Source organism: Podarcis pityusensis (genome assembly GCF_964106645.2).
Source record: "Podarcis pityusensis genome assembly, chromosome: 5".
In the NCBI taxonomy this organism is placed as follows: Eukaryota; Metazoa; Chordata; class Lepidosauria; order Squamata; family Lacertidae; genus Podarcis; species Podarcis pityusensis.
In genome coordinates this window covers 30852031-30871841 of record NC_138032.1, presented here as the reverse complement: position 1 = coordinate 30871841, position 19811 = coordinate 30852031, and the positions used below count along the sequence as shown (strand labels likewise).

General features: G+C 44.4%; 1 protein-coding gene across 2 annotated transcripts in view; it reads right to left on the bottom strand.

Annotated features, from left to right (window-relative positions):
- EPHA4 (EPH receptor A4) overlaps window positions 1-16558 on the bottom strand; it is a 170749-nt gene extending 154191 nt beyond the window's left edge. For both annotated transcript variants that reach the window (XM_081006883.1, XM_081006882.1), the window contains exons 1-3: window positions 16404-16558; window positions 12896-12963; window positions 6622-7285 (exon numbers count right to left, since the gene is read on the bottom strand). In XM_081006883.1, the coding sequence (XP_080863009.1) occupies window positions 6622-7285; window positions 12896-12963; window positions 16404-16497 (826 nt within the window). In that variant the 5' untranslated portion in view covers window positions 16498-16558. The remainder of the gene's footprint in view (window positions 1-6621; window positions 7286-12895; window positions 12964-16403) is intronic.
- Window positions 16559-19811: the final 3253 nt, after the last annotated feature.

Below are 19811 nucleotides of genomic sequence, written 5' to 3'. Positions count from 1 at the left end.
CCTCTTGGTATTATTTAATCCTAATAGCCCTTCCAATTATACTGAGAAGCAAATGGTCTCACTTCCTTCAATGTTGCTCAGGCCTGAATCGAAGCTTCTGCACGTTTCCTTGTTGTTTTAAACCTCTGCTTAATTACGCCACATGGCCTGACACTCTGCAGTTTACTGCTCTGTGAAATTAACTTTGAGTTAAACGCTAATTGCACATCAAAAAGCTTTGTGTGCATATTCACAGGGGGCAAAAAAATATGCCCTTTTCCTGTTATTTTTTAGAGAAAATAGATCTAGCATGGATTTTGGTTCTGATTTCATACCATTGATTTGCAAGAGACAAAATGAAAACAATCCATACTTGAGGGGGTTTCTTTTGTAAATGAAGTGTGTACATGCTTCAGATGCCATAGTTCAGATCGATAAACCTTTCAACCAAACTGTCCCAAGCATACCTGTGTTTTGGCACCATTTAATAAAGTTGCAAGTTACATGTAGGCTGCCACAGGCTAGCTGGTGTCATGTGGGTCAAGGGGTGTGGCGTTTGTGGCTTTGAGGTACATCAGCAAATGGTCGTCTTAAGTGAATGCATTAAAGGAGGGAAGAGGTGTTAGAGAAACCTCTTGTGCTGCAATCGTACACATTTTGCTAGGTGCAAGTTCTATTGAACTCTAAGAGATTCACTTCTGAGGGCCCATCTGCACTATAAATTTCAAAGCAGTATCATACCACTTCAAACAGTCAGGTCTTAGAATCCTAGAATCACAGTTGGAAGGGACTTTGAGAATCATCTAGTCCAACCCCCCATCAATGCAGGAATATGCAGCCGTTCCATATGGGGATCAAACTTTCAACCTTAAGAGTTATCAGCACCATGCTCTAACCAACTGAGCCACACCCCCCCCAGAATGCTGGGAAATGTAGTTTGTTAAGGGTGCTGACCATCTGAGACCCCTGTTCACCTACCAGAGCTATAATTCCCAGAGAAAAATAGCACCATTAAGAAACTATCATTCCTAGGGGGGGAGATTTTTTGGAGGGAGGGGGAGACATGACTGCTGAAAGTGTTATGATACTGTTTTCAATGTATAATGCAGGTGGGGCCCAGATAGATATGCCCAGAATATCGTATTTTTAAAAAGAAAATAACTGTATATGTAATGCATCACAAAGGGCTACATCTCTTTTACGATTTTCTTTTTATGTAAACAAGAGTAATTTCAGTTAAGTTGATCAAACTAATATTATTTTCATAAAGTTGCCATTTCAATTCTTTACCCATCAGGTTTGATTTGCCTTTTAGCAAGGCTTAACACAGCACCACTTTACCCAAGTTGACTTGCACTCAGTGTCCCTTTTTATTCACAAAACCTTGGAAACACTGATGAAGTTCACACCTAAAGTGTGAATTCTCCATCTAACAGTTTTGTATTGGCTCAGTAGTCAGCATTTCCCATAAGGCCGAGAGGGCCTCAAGGCCTGTGTGGGTTTTTGTGTGGAAAGACTGGGCCACAAAGAGGAATGGTGGGCAAATATGCACTCCCTATCTCTTAAACAAAGAGCTTCGATCAAATGCATTTGCATGAAACCCAAGACTTTAGGATCTGCATAAATAGAAGGAGCTTCTCCTCTGGACTTTCCAAAGGAAGCGCTTATCTCCTTTGTGAAAGTGGGAAATGGGTGGGCTACTTTGCATGAGGATGTATACAAAATATGCAAATGAGGAATCTGCTGCATGCAAAAGGCAAACTGGCCAGACAGCTGACAATCCTCATTCACAGGGGAAACCTCATCCCTCTCCACTGGGAGCAATGGGAACGAAACCAACATGTTTGCTTCCCAGGGAGAGTGAAGCAGATCCTGAATATTCATAAAGTGACCATTTAGTCATGGAAGTGTTAATTATTTCCAGCTCATGAAACTATGTGACCTCACCTGCTCCAACAAAGTATATCAAAAGAAGAAAGCAGAATCAGATGAAATGAGAGCAGAGTTTGATCCACAAGTTTAGGGCAATGTAGGGAGGAGTGAGAGAAAGAGTGATTCAAAAGACATAAGGGATGGCTGAAGTCTTCCTTTATCAAGTCCCCTCAAAGCACCAATAAAGATCTAAGATCAGTGGACCAAACACAGACAAACAGCCCATGGAAAAGCCAGGCTGTATTTCTATGGCCAATGCTACAACTTAGAAAGAACGTACAAGATTTCGTGCACTGTAACTGGAAAGACTGAATACTATTCAGAAACCTTAGCCCAGAGTTTGCTATGATTCACATTTAGAAAAAGAAGGACTACAAAACATTTCAGTGGAGGAAAAACAACCACCCAACAGCAAACACCTGCCACAAATTTGTCTCCAAATAATTTTTATTTAAAAAAAAACACTTCCCCCATTTTAAAAAAATAAGTTTGATCTTTTACACACACAGACACACATGCTCACACATACATACCCTCACAAAGATGCACTCCCTTATTTTCAAGCAACCAGTTTACAAGTCAAATGTTACGGATCGTTTTGCTATCTTGGATACATCCAAAAGCTGGTACGCAAAGTTACTCATGAGCATGTTGATTTCAATAAGAGGAAGAAGCAGAACTGCAGTTTAGAATTGCTTTTATGTATATGCTATTTGTCTACAGAACAGGCATCAACATTTTAAAGATATGTTCTATAGGGAAAAGAAAAGGGTGAATTCCTGTTTAGGAACAACAGGCAAACTTTACTCCCCTAGTGCAACAAAAAGTTCTTATATGAGTATTTATTTTATGGCATCTAAATTATTCCTGCTTAAGGATCCTGTTATCAAAGGCAGAAGGGAAAGAAGGGAAATCCCAAACATGGCAAAAAGAAGACGATTTCAAAAACATATCTTAAACCTTGTGGGATGTTCTGCCAATTGGCTTTGTAAGTTTCCTAAGAGAGAATATACATACAACAAGATGCTGAAATCTTGGGGTGTTTATGCAAAATGTAATTAAAATATCTGGATTTTATGGTGCAGTGACCTTAAATGGGATACATAAAATTTAACTTACAGGTTTCACTGCATCAGAACAATTACAGAGAGCTGCAATTCTATTACTTGCTTGATTTAGCATCTTCTCTGCTTTTTCCATATATTACATCTACTTGCTTTGATAAGGAAATTACATAACAAAAATCAAAACCACATTGAGCTAATGTGTAACAAAACAATTTTAATCACCAATGGCATCTTTTAGCAAAAGAGCATCAGCCAACAGCTACATTCCCCCCCCCCCTTAAAGCAGTAATTACCTTAGCTTTTGAGATATGCCTCGAATATAAGGTAATTTCATGTTTCATTAATAATATTTCCCATGCAGTTCTTATTCTCTTTTTGAAACACAACACTGGTTGCTAAATAAGCTTGAGGAAATCATGTGTACTTTACTTATATTTAAAATTACAGGGGCAACTTTCAACACACACGAGCAATATTCTCACAACGATAGATTGCTAATTTTAAAGACAGACGTAGTGGAGAACTCGTAAAAAATAGATTATTGGGTTTTGTTTTGTTTATTGATCTTGGAATCCTGCTTCTTCCCTGATTCCCTGCTCTCTTTTTTTGACTACTGCCAAGTCCCCACAGAATAGCTCTCCTTCACTGAAACCACTCAGCAAGTTCAAGCTTCTGTTAACCCCAATAACACGTTCTTCTTACTTAGAAGAGACAACTGAATAGGGATGGGGGGAGAGAACAAGGTTTCCATTTCAGAAAATGTTATTCAAGATCCAAACACTAAATGAACTTGCGGCAGCTTTGGGGTGCTACCCAGGCATCACCTGGTAGACTCGACATGTCTTCTTTTATTTTTCTCGTTCTGTCTTTCTTTCTTTCTTTCTTTCTTTTAAAAAAATTCAATTAACATACACTGCTGGATGAAAGGAAGCCAATAGGAAATACCTTTTGGTCCCCAAAGTTCTGAAGACTCCAGCAGATGAGCAATGTTAGATCTCAAGACAACAGAGGCACCCTCTGCCTACACACACACACACACACACACACACACACACACCCATCACCCAGCCTGCCCAGTTTTGCCCACCAAGCCTTTGTCAAGCTTTTAAGATCTTAATCAATCTTAACTCTGACCTCAGGATCACGGGAGGAAGATGGATGAGGAAGTGAATGACCTGTGACCTACTCCTACATTTGTCCTGCCACAGCCGTGCTGTTGGAAAATCGGTCTGGAACCTGTTCACAGCCCTCCAAGCTTACTCTTTTATAAGCTTTTGTGGACTTGAGATGGCTTTCTTTCTTCTCTTTAGCTGGCTGCCCAGTTCTATAACAATGCTTTTGGCTCTCTAGATGGTGTTTATTTTCACACAAAAATGTTAAAGGGCAAGAATAATGATTACCAAACACCAAATAACCAAACTCAGCCTCTGGAAGAGCATCCAAATCCAAAGTCATCTGATTCACCTGTACACTAATAGTCTGGATTCCAAGTAAACATGGCCATTAACAAGTGATTCATAGCAAAGCCTGTGGGCTTAGGGAACATTGAGAAAAACATTTGTCTTGGAACTGGAAGAAATGTGTGTTTTTTTGCAAGGAAAATACAATCAACAACTGATGAAATGGCTAACAATTTAAGACTGCTTGCTGGATTGTATTTTCTTCCAATGGAACGTTTAATGGGAGGGTTTTAAAACACAGGAGATGCAAAAGACAAAAGGTTTCTTTCTTCCTTTTATACATGATCTCATCAGGATTGGTCATTAACTTAAGGTGTGAATAATCAGTTTCCGTAAGTCCAGTAGAGCCGAACAGAGAGTTACCAAGTATTTTCTGTGTCAATGTCACTTTCAACCACCTACTGCTTTTTAAAAAGATGTGGGGGCCTCCTGCCCCAAAAGATCACAAGTGATTTCTCCCACACAACACTCTGGCTGTCATGTGATTAGATAATAATGTGTGGGTCATTGACTAAGGAGTGTTTTAATTTGGCATCAATCAGTGTTAGCCAATACTGCCCCTAACACCCACTTTAGCAGAATACGGAGTAATCTCTTTGCAAAGCACAACTTTCTAATTTGGTCCACCTGCTCTCCCACCAGCTAAACCATGCAAAAATAAAATGAAAGAAGTATTGCTTACAAACTAGGAAAAACAGCAATAATTTTAAGAAATCTCTTTTGATGCTAACACATCTCCCTCCCTCCCCACAAAATCTACTCAGCATGACATCTGCATGTTGGTAACAATTTGTTTGTTCTGCCCAGCAAAGGTTTCCAAGTTCCTGCCCACTCCAAGAGACAGAATAATTTACTCAAGACATGTGCCTTGTCATCATGCAATTCATTTTTCAATTCTCACTCCAACCTTTCATAATTGTGTTGCTGATAAGATATGCTCATCTCTCCCACCCCCTACCCCTGCTTCCCCCCCACTGACATGAACATATCTGATGGAAGTATGATAGCAAAGGAAAATGTTTGTGCTCAGAGCTGCGTTCCTGCCAACTCTTAATTTCAATGCATAATAATGAACTTCACATTGCCCATAAATGATCATATAAAACCATCTCGGTATGAAATGCTTTGTGGGAGGAAGATGCCATTTTACACCTATTTTACAGAAATCAGTGTTATGTTTTGCTTTTTCCTATACCACATATATTGCACACACACTTTTTTAAAAAAAAAAAAATCATTACCCTTAACAAACTGCAATTAAAATGAATCAGCCTCGGCATCGCTGGGCCTCATCCGTTTAGCAACATATACGAAGAGGCATTCATTTGGCAAAAAGAGCCATTAGAGACTGATCCTGAACATGCGACTAAGGGGGCAATCAAGTCCATAATCAGTAATAACCTATTTATAAAATCATGATAATGTATAACTAAAAATCACAGGCACCCACAAAGGCGATTTAAATCTCCCCTCCCTTTTCTTTTCTTTAAGATAAGCTGCCTTTTATAAGAACCTTAATCCTTAATTCTGCAGAGAAGGGGGAAAGGAGGGGGGCAAACAGATGACTTCTTGCATTTCTTAGAGTCTCCTAGCATGCTCCTTTGTAAAGGAAACAATGGAGACTTTCTGAGAAATAAAAATATTTCACAAAAGCAGCCATGTCACGTATTCAAGGATTATTTCGTGAAAAGTTATCAAATGAGACACTAAAGAGTCATTCCTTAGGGCCCCTGAAAAACAAAAGGAAGCTTCTGTCCTCTGCCATGAAGGAGGAGACAGCTTGTTGCTGCTGTGCCTTTTCTTTTAGCCGGAATAGCAATCTCACCTTTTAAAAAAAGAAATGAAGAGAAATTGATTCTGCCCCTTTAAACAGCACTGGCTCAGATAACATGGCTTCCATCCTCATTCAAATGTGAATGGGGAGATGCAAGCCAGTTCTAATCTACCCTCTGATAGCAAATGTGCCGTGCCTTCTGCCGATTATGGCGGTGCCATTTGTTCTGTCAGTATTATGCACTCCTTAGCCCTGCCACCTGGAACTACTGGACTTCCTCATTAGACCCCTTCATCCCATTGCATCCCACAGGGACTGCTAATTACGGGCAGCCTTCCACCGATTCTCATCTCTGATTCAATTATGAACACCAGCCCCTAATGAACTGCACAATGCAGGGGGGCCCTACCTTGGCATTCTCCATTGTGCTCTTCATACCCAGCATTGCACAGGCAGTTGCCAATGGGTACCAGCCATTCACCATCTGCCCCGCAGTACATCTTTGGCACATCCTTCTCTTCGGAATTGTTCACACAAGAGCCGCGAACTTCCACCAGAGAGGACGTGTCTGCCCCGGTGATCGTGTCCGGAAACTGGGCCAGGTTACGGACTGTCAGCGGGCACTTCTTGTAGAAAACGCGGACAGACACTAAGGCAATGCAAGCGCCGACATCCTGGAAAGCCAGATAAAATCCCTTCTTGCTCAGGGGCCCCACGTCGCGGATCTCTGTGTTGAGCTTCATGATCCTGTCTCCAATGTCCACCTGAGTGAAGCTCTCGTCGGCCGCGATGGTGTCAATCTTAGCAAACTGGCTCTCACGGATAAAGCGCTCCTTATCGTTGCTCGACTCGTAGTAGTAGAGGTTAAAAGTCTCTTTGCAAGTCCCCATGACACCTGGCAAGCTGTTGCAGTCTCTGAGTGTGAACTTGATTTCAATATAAACCCTCTGAGCCCCTTCGCGGGGAATCCAATCAGTTCGTAACCAGTTGTTCTGACTGGACTCCATCACGTTGCAGACTTGATAAGTGCGGATTGGAGTGTTTTTCTCATCCATAATACTCACTTCCTCCCACTGTGAAGAACCAAAAGGGACAAACGTGAGACGGGAAGAGTGTGAAAAGCATAATCAAACCTTGCTACCGCCAGATAAATTAATTCCTCTCTCCCCCAATTGGCTTCGTTTATTTCTCTTTATACCGGAAGCCATTAAAAAAATCAGAACATACAGGGTGCTTCAAACACACGAGCAAAAATAAAGCCATATACTGAAAAGGAAATCAGGTTTTAATAGCAGCCTAATTGAAGACCTCAGGAAAGTGATATTTTCCAAAGAAAAACGGATATATGCTAGCTTGTAATCAACCTTAATATACCATGATCTGAATGAACCCTCGTAGCTGGGAGTATTATAAAACCCAAACACTGTGCAACCTTAACAGGTATTCTACTCTGCATATAAATGTTGATTTATTTTTTAAAAGCAGATACAAAGATATAAGGTGGCAACCCTATACATATTTACCTGGGAACAAGCCCAAATATGTCTTACTTCTGAGGAATTAAGAATGGGATTGCACTATAAGAAACTTGCCCAGGGTTGCATGCAACATGAGTGGCAGAACAGGAAACAAGAACAAGATCGGCTCAATATCTATGCAGGATATTGCAATACTATCTGGTGACTATGATAAAACAACAACACATATATCGAAAGGAAAGAAAGGCTGCAGCTCTGTGGCAAAACACCTCTGCATTCAGGTCCCCAGCTTCAATTTCTGGCATCTCTAGGTAGAGCTAGGAAAAGACCCCTCCCTAAATCCCTGAAGAGACACTGCAAGTCAGTGTAGACAACACACAACTCAATGTGCCAATAGTCTAACTTGGTACAAAGCAGTTTTCCCTGTTCCTCCTCTCTCAGTCATCCTTACAGCAACCCCTGAAATATAGAGCAGAATCATTATGTTACAGATGTAGAAGGGAGAGACCCTGGCTGTGGCTGAGAGAATAGCAGCTTGCCTAAGCCACCTAGTGATCTTATGGCAGAGGAGAATCCACAATTCCATTAACTAGCACTCCCAGCTATTACACTGCAACCGCTTACTGATCCTCTCTCACTTTCCAGAACGACTCGTAATACCCAGCTCCAGCCCTATTCAACCACCTTCAGCCATCAGCAAATACCTATTACGTCCATTGCACAGACTAACTCAACCTTCACATGCTTGGTCAGCATAGCCATGCTGGTGGGCAGATGGAAGTTGTAGTCCAAACTATCTGCAGGACACCAGATTGGCAAAAGCTGAGCTATCTGAAGTTCTGAGTCCACAAAATATAATATATTTGTGTGTATATATCATTTGCCTCTCTGTATTACATTCTGAGGTAAACGTAAAACAGTAAAGGACCCCTGGGTAAGTCCAGTCAAAGGCAACTATGGGGTGCAGTGCTCATCCCTTCAGGCCAAGGGAGCAGGTGTTTGTCCTAAGAAAGCTTTCCGGGTCATGTGGCCAGCACGACTAAACCATTTCTGGTGCAACGGGACACCATGACGAGTGTCAGAGCGCACAGAAATACTGTTAACCTTCCCGCCACAGCGGTACCTATTTATCTACTTGCACTGGTGTGCTTTCGAACTGCAAGGTTGGCAGGAGCTGGGGCAGAGCAACGGGCGCTCACTCCGTCACACAGATTCCAACCACTGACCTTCCAATTAGCAAGCCCAAGAGGCTCAGTGGTTTAGACCACAGCACCACTCGCTTCTCTATCTCTATAGTCACCACCTTGGAATGATCGCAATGAAATGCAAGCATACCTATATTTTTTCTGGCTTGCACCCGCTGGTTCCGTTTCAAACATTCTGGCTTAAGGCACCTCAAGACAACACAATTTTACATTCTTCAACTCTAATAGCAACAATGGAGCAACAGACCATGCCTCATAAACCTGCATTGCCTAACTGAAAGGTGAGCTTTCTTCTTAAATTCTGGACTGGTTTTAAAAAAATTAGAATGCCAAACATGATAATAACCACCCCACAGAAAAATGAAACTTTGATTAAGAATGAATTAGATTCTGTATTATCAAGCCGCATTTCGGCAGGAGTGTGATGAACATATCATAAAAGAAAAGGAGAGTGGAAGTGGTCAATAAGAGCTTTGAACATTGTTAAATGAGATTATGTTAATCACATGATACAGAAAAGAAAGCTACTGCTGAGGCCTTTTCTGTCTCTTCTTTTTGAGAAAGGAGCACCGTTCTGCTGAATTAAGGTTCAAAGGGTGGGAAGGACCTTTTTTTCATTTATGCAAAATAATAGCTAAATTCTAAGGTTCCAGCTTATACAATGAAGCATGTGGGGAGCGGAGGGTGGGGGGGAAATGGAACAGTTAGAATCCAAATTCCTGGCAATCAAGTATTAAACATGCTCTGCTAAATGGACACTATAGGACCCAGCCTACAACTCTTAATGCATCCTGTACATTTCTGTTGAAGTTTGTAACCATTCCGGTCCTGTTTAGCTTAAAAAGAATCTAGTTTGATAGCTGGGTCAGCTTATAGATCTCTGGCCGTCACCAGAGTCAAAAGGATAATATCAGAGTTATTGCCTAGAGAAGATGGTTGCAAATCCACACACACACCCCTTTAAAAAAAGGAAAGAGGGGAATAAATCAATAACCAGGGGGAAACTGGAAAGCCATTTATCAGTGTAAAATGCTAACATGATGTAAGCAACAGAGTTCTCTAATTTACAACTGCCATGAAATGAGCATTGTGTTACAGTCCTGCCCTTTATGATCCACCACTTTCCATGTTATCAGCCTATAGTCTGTGCAGGGGCGAAGGAAGGAAGAGGAGAGGGAAATAAGAATTGTCCATGGGATTTCCTTTTTGCCCCTTTGCACAAAAGAAGTTTGACTCCAAAGCCTATTGAAGTCTATGAAAGGAACATGGCTGCATTCAGTAGCTCCTTGCTGCAAAAACCCTTCTGACTTTCTCCCTTTTGGTTTTTGTTTGACAAGAGGTGTTTGTTTATTTATAGGCATTTGCCTCAATATTTCTGAGGCAAATGGCCCAATACTATAAATGTCCCCCCCCCCATTTCCAACCGTTATAAATTTGAAACGTTAAATGCGTTGTCAAAAACAAACACTTCCTCTCTATTTTTTCATTTCAGCTTTCTAAAGCAACTCTTCCCATGGTTTAATAATCCCACAGTAAAAGCATTCCAGACCCAGGATTTCCTTTCAACTGTGAATTTTAAAGGTAAATCATTAATTAAATTTATAATGTAACACATTCATTCCTCTAGGGCTACTATAGATTTAGTAATAGCGCTATTCACTGGTAAAGTGGCCTATTTTTATCTCCAACGTCTCATATTAACACATAAAATACTTCACACTTCAGGAATGACCTGTTCTGGATCCATAAAAAGAGGGCGGGGCCAAGGGCTTTGCAACGTACAGTGAGCTTATACACAGTATAAAATGAAGGCTGTGCTGATCTGCGAAGGCTCTATACCTTTGGGTGTTCTCGAAGGCAGAGGGCGGGAGAAGTGTTACTTTTCCCAGCGCTTTGAAACAAATCTGCAGCATATGCAGCTATACGAAAGCACTTTCAAGGCACTCCTGCAGACAGACTTGAAGACAAGACTAAGCCCTCTTGATTTTTCCCCACTGCCAACGTGAAAAGGCAGCACACAGAGACATGGATTTATTGAAACTAGTCCTCTTTACGTTTCTCCTCAGACTTCATATGTTACGAACGTTAAGTCACAGATACACACACACACAAACACCTTGAAAATTAATATAGGGACATCCTCTGCCAATCAGTCACAATTGCTGACTTCTTCAAAATGGCGATATTTGAATCTACAGAAGGGATGCCCCATGGGTGCATAGAAAGAAAGACTAATTCATTGACCTTTCCAGGGTATAGGATTAACTGAGATGCCTGACTCTCACCCAGATAAAGCTGTACCTTTCCCCACTGTCAAAGATGAGGGCAATTGCCGGCAATCAACAGTGAATGTGTGCTGTCTGCACCGCCAGAGGCCTGTCAATCATTCCCCTTTTCTAGGGCTGGGGGAGGCAGGCAGGGAATGGCTCCAGGGACAGCACAGTGGGCACAGGCAGAGCAAAACCTGACTGCAGTCAAGTTCGGGCAGAGCAACAATGGGAGCAGGACAATATACCATTTTCCCATGATAGGGCTAATTCAGAGCTTATGCATAATGCATCGCTACATAAACAGCCTCACATTCCTTCCATTTGTCACCATCCTCCCCACCCACCACCTTTCTTCTTCTTTTTAATTACAGGACCGACGGACGTCCAACTACAGTATATTTCATTAGCCCATTGAAGGAATTTGCCTTCCTGTTTATTATATAACTGGCAATCTTTCCAAACTTTAGTGTTTTTTTTTTAATTATTTGGACTTAGTTAGGCATCAATTGTTTGCCTCTAAGCGCAGCAAGAAGAGGTTTCCATTTAATTTTAAAGGGATTTGAGCATATTTGAATGGAAATACCATGTGCATTGTTTCTCCCCCCCCCCCCCGAAATTGCTCTTAATATTCACCCTGCATATGTGGCAGTGAAAATAAGGTGGCGGTTTCTATCTGCACCTCTCCCCACCCCCGGTAATTAATAAAAATTCCTGATCCCATGGCATGCTGGGGACACAGTACCTACGGTAAGAATCAGGGTCTACTCAGCAGTTCTTCAGCAGACTAACTGACTGCATGGTATTTGTCTACAAATCCTTTGCTAAATTAAGAGTGAACGTCTGCACAGAGTCCTGACTAAGCCGAGATTCCGTTCTCTCCCAGAGTCCAGATCTGCAAATGTGTTAAATATTCACCATTCAGCAATGGATTAAGAAGAAGCTTTTGCTTTGCTTTGCTTTATACACTGCACTGCTGTTCCCCCCAAAAGCAGAGCTTTTGATTTTGATTTTTTTTAAGGGAGGAAAGAAACCTCATGGACTAGAATATCTAATCTATTAAGGTAGCATCACACCTTTTGAAGTGTCCTAAACTGACACAAATCCTGTTCACCTGCCATCTGGGAACTGGATAGTGGTCACCCTAAATCAGGGCTTGGGAACAATGGAGCCCTCCAGAAGGTGTTGGACAACAAAACCCATCATCCAATTGCCATCATCCATGCTGGCTGAGCCTGATGGGATTTAGAGCCCAGCAACATCCAGATGGCCACAGGTTCCCCATCCCTGCTCTCAGTGTAACTCCACTTCTTTGGAAGAAGCAAGTGTAGACATTATTGTATCTAAGGCCACAATCCTGTGCAAACTTACCTTGGAGTAAGCCTCATTGAACCCTCAGAAACTTGCACCCGAGTGAGTATACATAGATGCCTTGCAAGGAAATAAACCTTACAGGGTTTACTCTGGGAGAAATATTCTTAGGGTTGGGTTGTAAATATGCATTCTTTGATCAGATACTGAAAGTCTCTTTCCACTCTCTACGGTTTCCTTCTTGACAGAGCTATGCATTGGGAGTATAAGGTTTCTCCAACAAAGTGTAATTCACATCACAGGCTATGGAAGAAATGTGACCTTCTCCCCACAATCAACAATAATCGAGCCATTAGGATTCACCAGAAATGTACTAATCATTCCATTTTACCTAGATGATCAGATAGGGATGCAGAACTTACCCCTCCTTCCAACGGGCTTGCTATCCACCCAAGTTCACCCTGAACAGATCTGGAATCCAATAAGGTAACTGCAAAAAGGGGGAAACAAACATAAATGACAAGTTACCCTTACTGAAACTCAGGTGAAGTTTTTAGAAAAAATTTACCTGACTATTTCCACATGTGAAAAGAAAGATCCTCACTCAGACAAGATTTATATCAACACTTTCTTTTTTAACCAGTCACGCCAGTGGTCATGGACTACTTTCAATTAGAGATCAATATTTATTCAAACTTTGTGGCCGTGATCCAGTAAAAAAGTTACATTAATCAGAAATGAGCCCCTTAGTCAGATCCCTGCCCAAATGCTTCATAATCGTCTTTACTCACATACTCGGGAGTAAGCACCACTGTGTTTAGACTTACTGCCTAGATCTCATGGTGGAAGTTAATGAGGCTTCAGTTATGTATGGTTAATCTGTTAATTAAATGCAACTAACTCTTTTATGGATCACTGAATTTCCACAGTGGTGAATGTGATACACACACCATGGTAACCTTTACAACACTCCTACAGGGCAAGACAGATTTAGTATTCCCATTCTGCACCTACTGCCATAGTGCCTTCCTAGTGCAAAGGTATCCCATGTGGTATGGCCATGACTATTGGCCATACTGGCTGGGGCTGAAGGAAGTGGGAATCCAACAACTTCTGGAGGGAACCCCATTGACCCTATCCTAGAGTCACCTCTTGACTGATAGCTCAGTTGACAGACTCTTAATCTCAGGTTCGTGGGTTCGAGCCCCACACTGAGCAAAAATATTCCTGCACTGCAGAAGGTTGGAACAGATGGCCCTTGGGTTCCTTTACAATTCTATGAATTGAGGACCTCCATGCTCACAGCTCATTCTCTGAACTATGCCCCACAACTGTACAAAAGGTGTTGGAAGGCCAACGGCCTGGCGGTTAAACACTTAAAGAAATCAAGTAAAAATAAAAAAATCTTACTACTGATAAGCAATGCTTCTATTTAGCCCTCTCATTTATATGCAGAACAATCCTATCTGCACTGAATCAGAAGCCCCACTGTGTTCCATGGGGTTTATTCCCATGTAGACGTGCCACTGGTTTTAGCCATGCAGAACAGTCTTGTGAAAAAGTATCACTGTCGTCTTCAAGGGACTTGCTCACAAAGAGCTAAGGATTTACAAAGCTGAGGAAGGATGAAAGGACAGGCTTATATATACCTGTGGTGGGAAATGAGGTATGTAACATGTAGACACTCCAATAATAAGTATCATGAAAGTAATTTCATTTGTCTTGTAATAAATGTCCTTGTTTACACCGTCCGTCACTTCTGTTTCATGAATTGCACATCTCTTAGGGGTATGTCGGTGAATTTCTGAAGCAGGTGGAGCACACAGTTTGACATATAGTGTAATCCAAATTGGTGTATCGCTGCCACCATAAACACTGAACCCAATATGTTTTGTTACCACCTTCTGGGTGTTTAATGACACTTGCAAGAAAAAAAAGGTGTATTTTCCTTTTAATCCACCTTCCAGGGTAATATTTCTAGGAGTAAGAGATTGGATGCATTGAGTGAGGAGGGAGGGTGTATTAAATCTGTAGGAAACAAAAAAAAAGGTGGGGGGAAGAACCCAAGTGTGTACTAAGGCCCACCACTGAATTCTTTGTACCTCCTAAGCCTCTTGTTAAAGATGGAGTAAGAGGTGGGGACATGAAAAATGGCTCCCCTGGTACAGATTTAACTTAAAGACGCTGAGACATTCAATGAAATCTCAGCCCCTCAGTTCAGCCCCCCCCCCCAGGCTTTCCCATAGTCAGACTACAAAAACCACAAGTTCTAAATAAATAATAAATAAGGGTTTCAAACTACAACAAACAAATGCAACATCCTTTCTGACTGGAATGGTTATATTTTATTTAGTTTGTTGTTGTTTTTAAGCCAATGATGATCATTTGCAATTTCTGCAGACATTGCCTCCTCTCCCTTTGGAAGATCAAGAAGAACCAACCAAAAACTATTTTAAGAGCGACAGAGAAAGAGACAGACAAAGCCTTCTCAGATTGGTCCAGCGCTCCTGCACCAGAGAGGACAAGGCTTTTCCATTCCTTGGAATGAACGGAAAACAAGAAAGTGGGAAGACAGTGTGGCTGAGTTGCTGATGGCAAAGAAAATGATGAAAAACAAGGGAGGGGGGGCGGGACGACACAGCATTGCATTTTTTTAAAAATGCAAGAGTGTAGGGATCTCTCAGGCACAGGCAAATCCATCTGCAAAATGCTTTGCCTCTCGGTTTCAAGTTTAAACTGCACATTGCCTGCATCTGTGCTCTTCTGTACCAGGTGATTTCCAGGCCTCTGACATTATACCATGGCCAGGTTTGCCCTAGGAGTTGCAGGAGCCAAATCGCGCGCAGATGGACACACACGGGCATCTCTCTCTCGCACACACACACACACTCACAAACAGGGAGCAGCGCAGACAAACACACCCCTTCTTGTCAAGCTGGTTTAGGAACGTGCAGGCCACCTGGATATATGCAAAGCCAGACAGGTACTCCAGGAAACTGCGTGTGTGTGTGTGTGTAAGCGCGCGCGTGTCCCGGGTTACGTAACATCAGTCTTACGAACACCAAGATCTTTAGGCTTCCTTCCTCATCATCTTTCCAAGACGAAGACTAATAACAACAACAACAATGCCCAATTCGTACGCCCTCCGCGGAATGCAGCAAGCCAGGAGGTGCAAGAGGGCGCGCGGACGGAGCAGGGAGCGAGGGTTGCTTTGAACTTTAGGGCTCTAACCTAGATTTTACAGGGGTGCAAAAAGGGAAGAATCTGGCCCCGTCCGCAAAATAAAAAGGGCCTTTTTTTCTGGCGTGGGTCCCGCGGCGTGACTTGCGAGCAGGTCGGCTCCAGGCATCTCGGAAAATCCAGGTCAAGCTCCCACGCGCTTTTGCGCCGCGCGCGCCGGGACGTCGCGTCTGCGGCAAACGCAGCTCCCCAGCAAGGCGAGGATCCGAGGCGGCTCCAGCCCGCCCCGCCGCCGCCGCTCCAAACTTCCACCTCTCGCCGTCCAGGGGGCGACGCGATGGTGCCGGCGGACGTGGGGAGTCTGGCTGCGGGGCGAAGCTCCGGCAAAAGGAAGCAGGACGGGTGGGTAGGTGGGTGGGTGGAGAAGCACCCTGGCGAAGCTTCCCCTTCGGCTGTCCAGCCTCCCTTGGCACAGAGGGAGGGAGCCCAGCCGGGAGGTCGTCCATCGGTCCGTCCGGAAGGCAGGCGCCTGGGTCGAACTTTCTCCTGGCCGCACAAGTTGCCCACAAGCGCGTCCTGCAAAGCGCGCGCGCTGCCGGCCGCTCACGGTCCCTACCGCTGGAAGACGGTGTTGGGGGGAAGCACCCCAAACCCCGGAGATAAAGAGGAGATGGATGGAGCCTCGGATCGGCCCGGGGTACCAACCACCACCAACCCCCGTCGCTTTTTAAATTTTATTTTCCCACTCACCTTCGTTGGCTGGATATACCCGAGAGCCGGTAACCCCCTCGCAAATCCCAAAGAGAAGCGGCAAGACGGTGAAGAAATATACAATCCCAGCCATGGTTTTTTGGTGCCAGCGCTGCTCCGGTCTCCTCTATCCCAGTGGAATAAATGCTTAAATTGGGAGTGCAGCAGGCTGTAGACATTGCCAAGGGGGCGGGGGAGGGACCGTGACGTACAGCCGTCCATCAAGCCCGCCCGCCTGTCGGAGGCGCTGCTCGGGAAGAAAGCCCCGCCCCGTCCCCCTCGCCGCCCCGCCCCGTCCCAAGCCTCGCCTCCTTCCCGCCCGTCGCCTCCTTGTCCAACGGGGCGAAAGTGTCTGAGCGGCGACGGATCCTCTCTCTTCCAGGCTCGCCTTTCCCCGACCACAGGCATCGCCATCCCCGCCGTCCTGCTGAAGAATCTCTCCAAGCCGGGCGCGGAAACGCTGCTCCGTGTTCATTACTTCACACACACAAACGCCCGGCGCGCGTCAGTACAGAGCCCGAGTTTCCCGGGGCTCTTTTCTGGAGAGCAAACAAGCGAGGTTCTGGATCGGATTCCTCTGGAAAGAAGCGATTAGCAAAGCGGCTCCTTTTCTTTTTTTAAATCTTTGATGAAACAACTGCACTTCCCTCTACACAGTTTCCTTTAAAAAGAGACTAAGAATAACAGTAACAGCAAACAACTTGACTATCTGAATGATATTTAGATAGATAATATCTAGGATGCGGTGACCAATACGGCGCGAAATGATTTTGCGCACCGGGTACCTGCCTGCCTGGCGCGCGCCGTTTCCTCGCCATCTAAACCCGGGTTTAGATCGCGATCCCTTTTTTCCGGGCAGAAAAATCTCTGGATGAAAGATCTTCCGGGGGGGGGGTAATGGCTGGGTGGAAGGGAAGGAGGAGAGGGGTTTTCTGTCCGGTGTGTGTGCGTGCGCGCGGTATCGTTGCAATAAGCTGCCGGTCACCTTTCCAAACCGAGAGCACTAACTGAGCAGCCAAGTTATTTTTCCACCACCCCAGTCTCTCCATTGACAGGCAGACTGTTTTTAATCGGCTTCTCGGCCAAGCCGGTTTTGTGCAAGTACAGTAAACGAATGAAAAAGGGTCACACACCGACACTGCACAGCCGATCCCGGTGATCCAGAGAAACTGACGGCACGGGAGGCGTCTGAAAACTTTTTTGATAAACAGGAAAGACAATAGGAAGCGAGTCGCAGGAAATATGTGCGTGGCGTGTGGTGCCCATTTCTTGGCAAACCCACAATATCCAGGCAAAGACAGATCTCTTTGGAGAGGATTTCTCCGACTTGATTACCACCCGCTCTCGCTTAACTGCAGACGACGGGTGAAGCGGGTGTCACCCGCCCCCCTCCCTCCCTCCCTGGGATCTTGCATACGTTTCAAGCGCCCACGGCTTGTGGTCTTTTACATACGCCGGGAGTGATCGCAAGGAAAAGTCCACGAGGGGAGAAAGGAGCAAGCAAAAGAACCCATGAACTGGTGTGGGTGGGTTTCTTTTCTTTCCCCCCTCCCCTGAGCGGAAAAGGGCTGCGACCCACACAGAGAACAGGTTGGGGGTGGATTCCAGCGCTCCTCGTTCACGCCAGCGAGGAAGAGCTTCCAACACAAACCAACAGCGCCCCCTCGTGGGTTGCCGGTTAGTGAAGAGAATGCAGACAAAGACGTCAATGTGACAAGGTAGATTTTTTTAAAAAGTGTTTGCATCAAAGTCTTTGCTCCCCCGCCGCCCAACTAGAACCAAAAGGCAGCATCAATATAATATGCCTTCGCAAACAGCTTCTTTTTTAGATCTTCAGCAGCACTGCAAGAGATTTAAGATTTAAGCGAGGAGTTCTGTCAGGGCTGACCGGTCCCATTTCTCCACCTGAAGCTAAAAAGAGAAAATTGCCGCCTCCCCCTTTCTCTGCCAGCCCCTGCCCCCATCTATTGAAGAGAGGGCCGCATGGCTTACCAGGGTCCCATGGCTGCAGAGGCGGATTTCAGGTTTCAGTGTGGTGGTGAGGGGCACCACCCTGGAATGTGAGGATATGAAGACTCTGTGTTGGCCAGTAGGCAATGGCTTTTTTCCACCTGCCTTGCCACACCCTCCAGCCCTAGGAGCCTTCAGAACCATAGAATTGTAGAGTTGGAAGGGACCCCAAAAGTCATTTAGTCCAACCCCCTGCAATGCAGGAGTCTCAGCTAAAGCATCCATGACAGATGGCCATCTAACCTCTGCTTTAAAACCTCCAATGAAGGAGAGCCCACAACCTCGCGAGGGAGACAGCTCCACAGTCGAACAGCTTTTACTGTCAGAAAGTACTTCCTGGTGTTTAGTCGGAATCTTCTTTCTTGTAACTCGAAGTCACTGGTTCAAGTCCTACCCTCTAGAACAGGAGAAAACAAGTTTGCTTTGCGACAGCTCTTAAGTTATTTGAAGATGGCGATCATATCTCCTCTCAAGTCTCCTTTTTTCCAGGCTAAACATACCCAGCTCCCTCAACCATTCCTCATAAGACTTGGCTTCCAGACCCTAGATCATTGCCCTCTTCTGCATACATTCCAGCTTGCCAATATCCTTCTTAAATTCTGGTGCCCATGATTGGATACAGGATTCCAGGTGTGTCCTGACCAGGCAGAATCAAATGCATCAGCAGCACAGGTGAAACCAGCTACCCCTGATGGCAAACTCTGTCTCTCTCTCTCTCTCTCTCTCTCTCTCTCCCCTCCAGTTCCTTCTCTGGAAACAGTTTCAAAGCCCAAGAAACTCTTTTCAGATTTCTGAAGGCTGACATCTTCCCCTCCAAATGCTCTTTATTTAGTTTGTTGTTTAATGTTTAAGAGGTGCAGGCTTAGGATCAGAGGTGGAGGACATTCCCATTTTTCTTTTTTGAAAAAAAAGAAGTCCAATATATTGTACTACCTGGGGACAGATCCATATGGCTCGTGTCAGCTGACAAAGGCTGGGCTGCAAAGGAAAAGCACATATGAGATGGTAGGGGCAGGCAGGCAAATGAGCCCTTGACAATGTAATTGCCGTTATTAGATCCAGAGACACTGTTACCATTGTGGTCCAAGGGACACAGCTGCCACTGAGGCACAGGGTTTGCTTCCTCAGTTTGACTCTATTGAATGGTTTTCTTCTGGTGGTCAGGACAGGCGATACGTTCGCTTGCCTGCTTACTTGCCAGGATCAAATAGCATAAGAGGAGCCCTGCTGGATTGTGCTCAAGGCTCACCTGGTCCAGCATCCTGTTCCCACTATGGCCAAACAGAAGCCCCAGTGATAAGCCTGCAAGCAGGACCACAGCACACCCTCCCCATTTGTGACTCTAAGCAGCTCAAATAGGGGAAGGAGAGCCTCGCCAGTTATTGTCCCAAGGTGAAT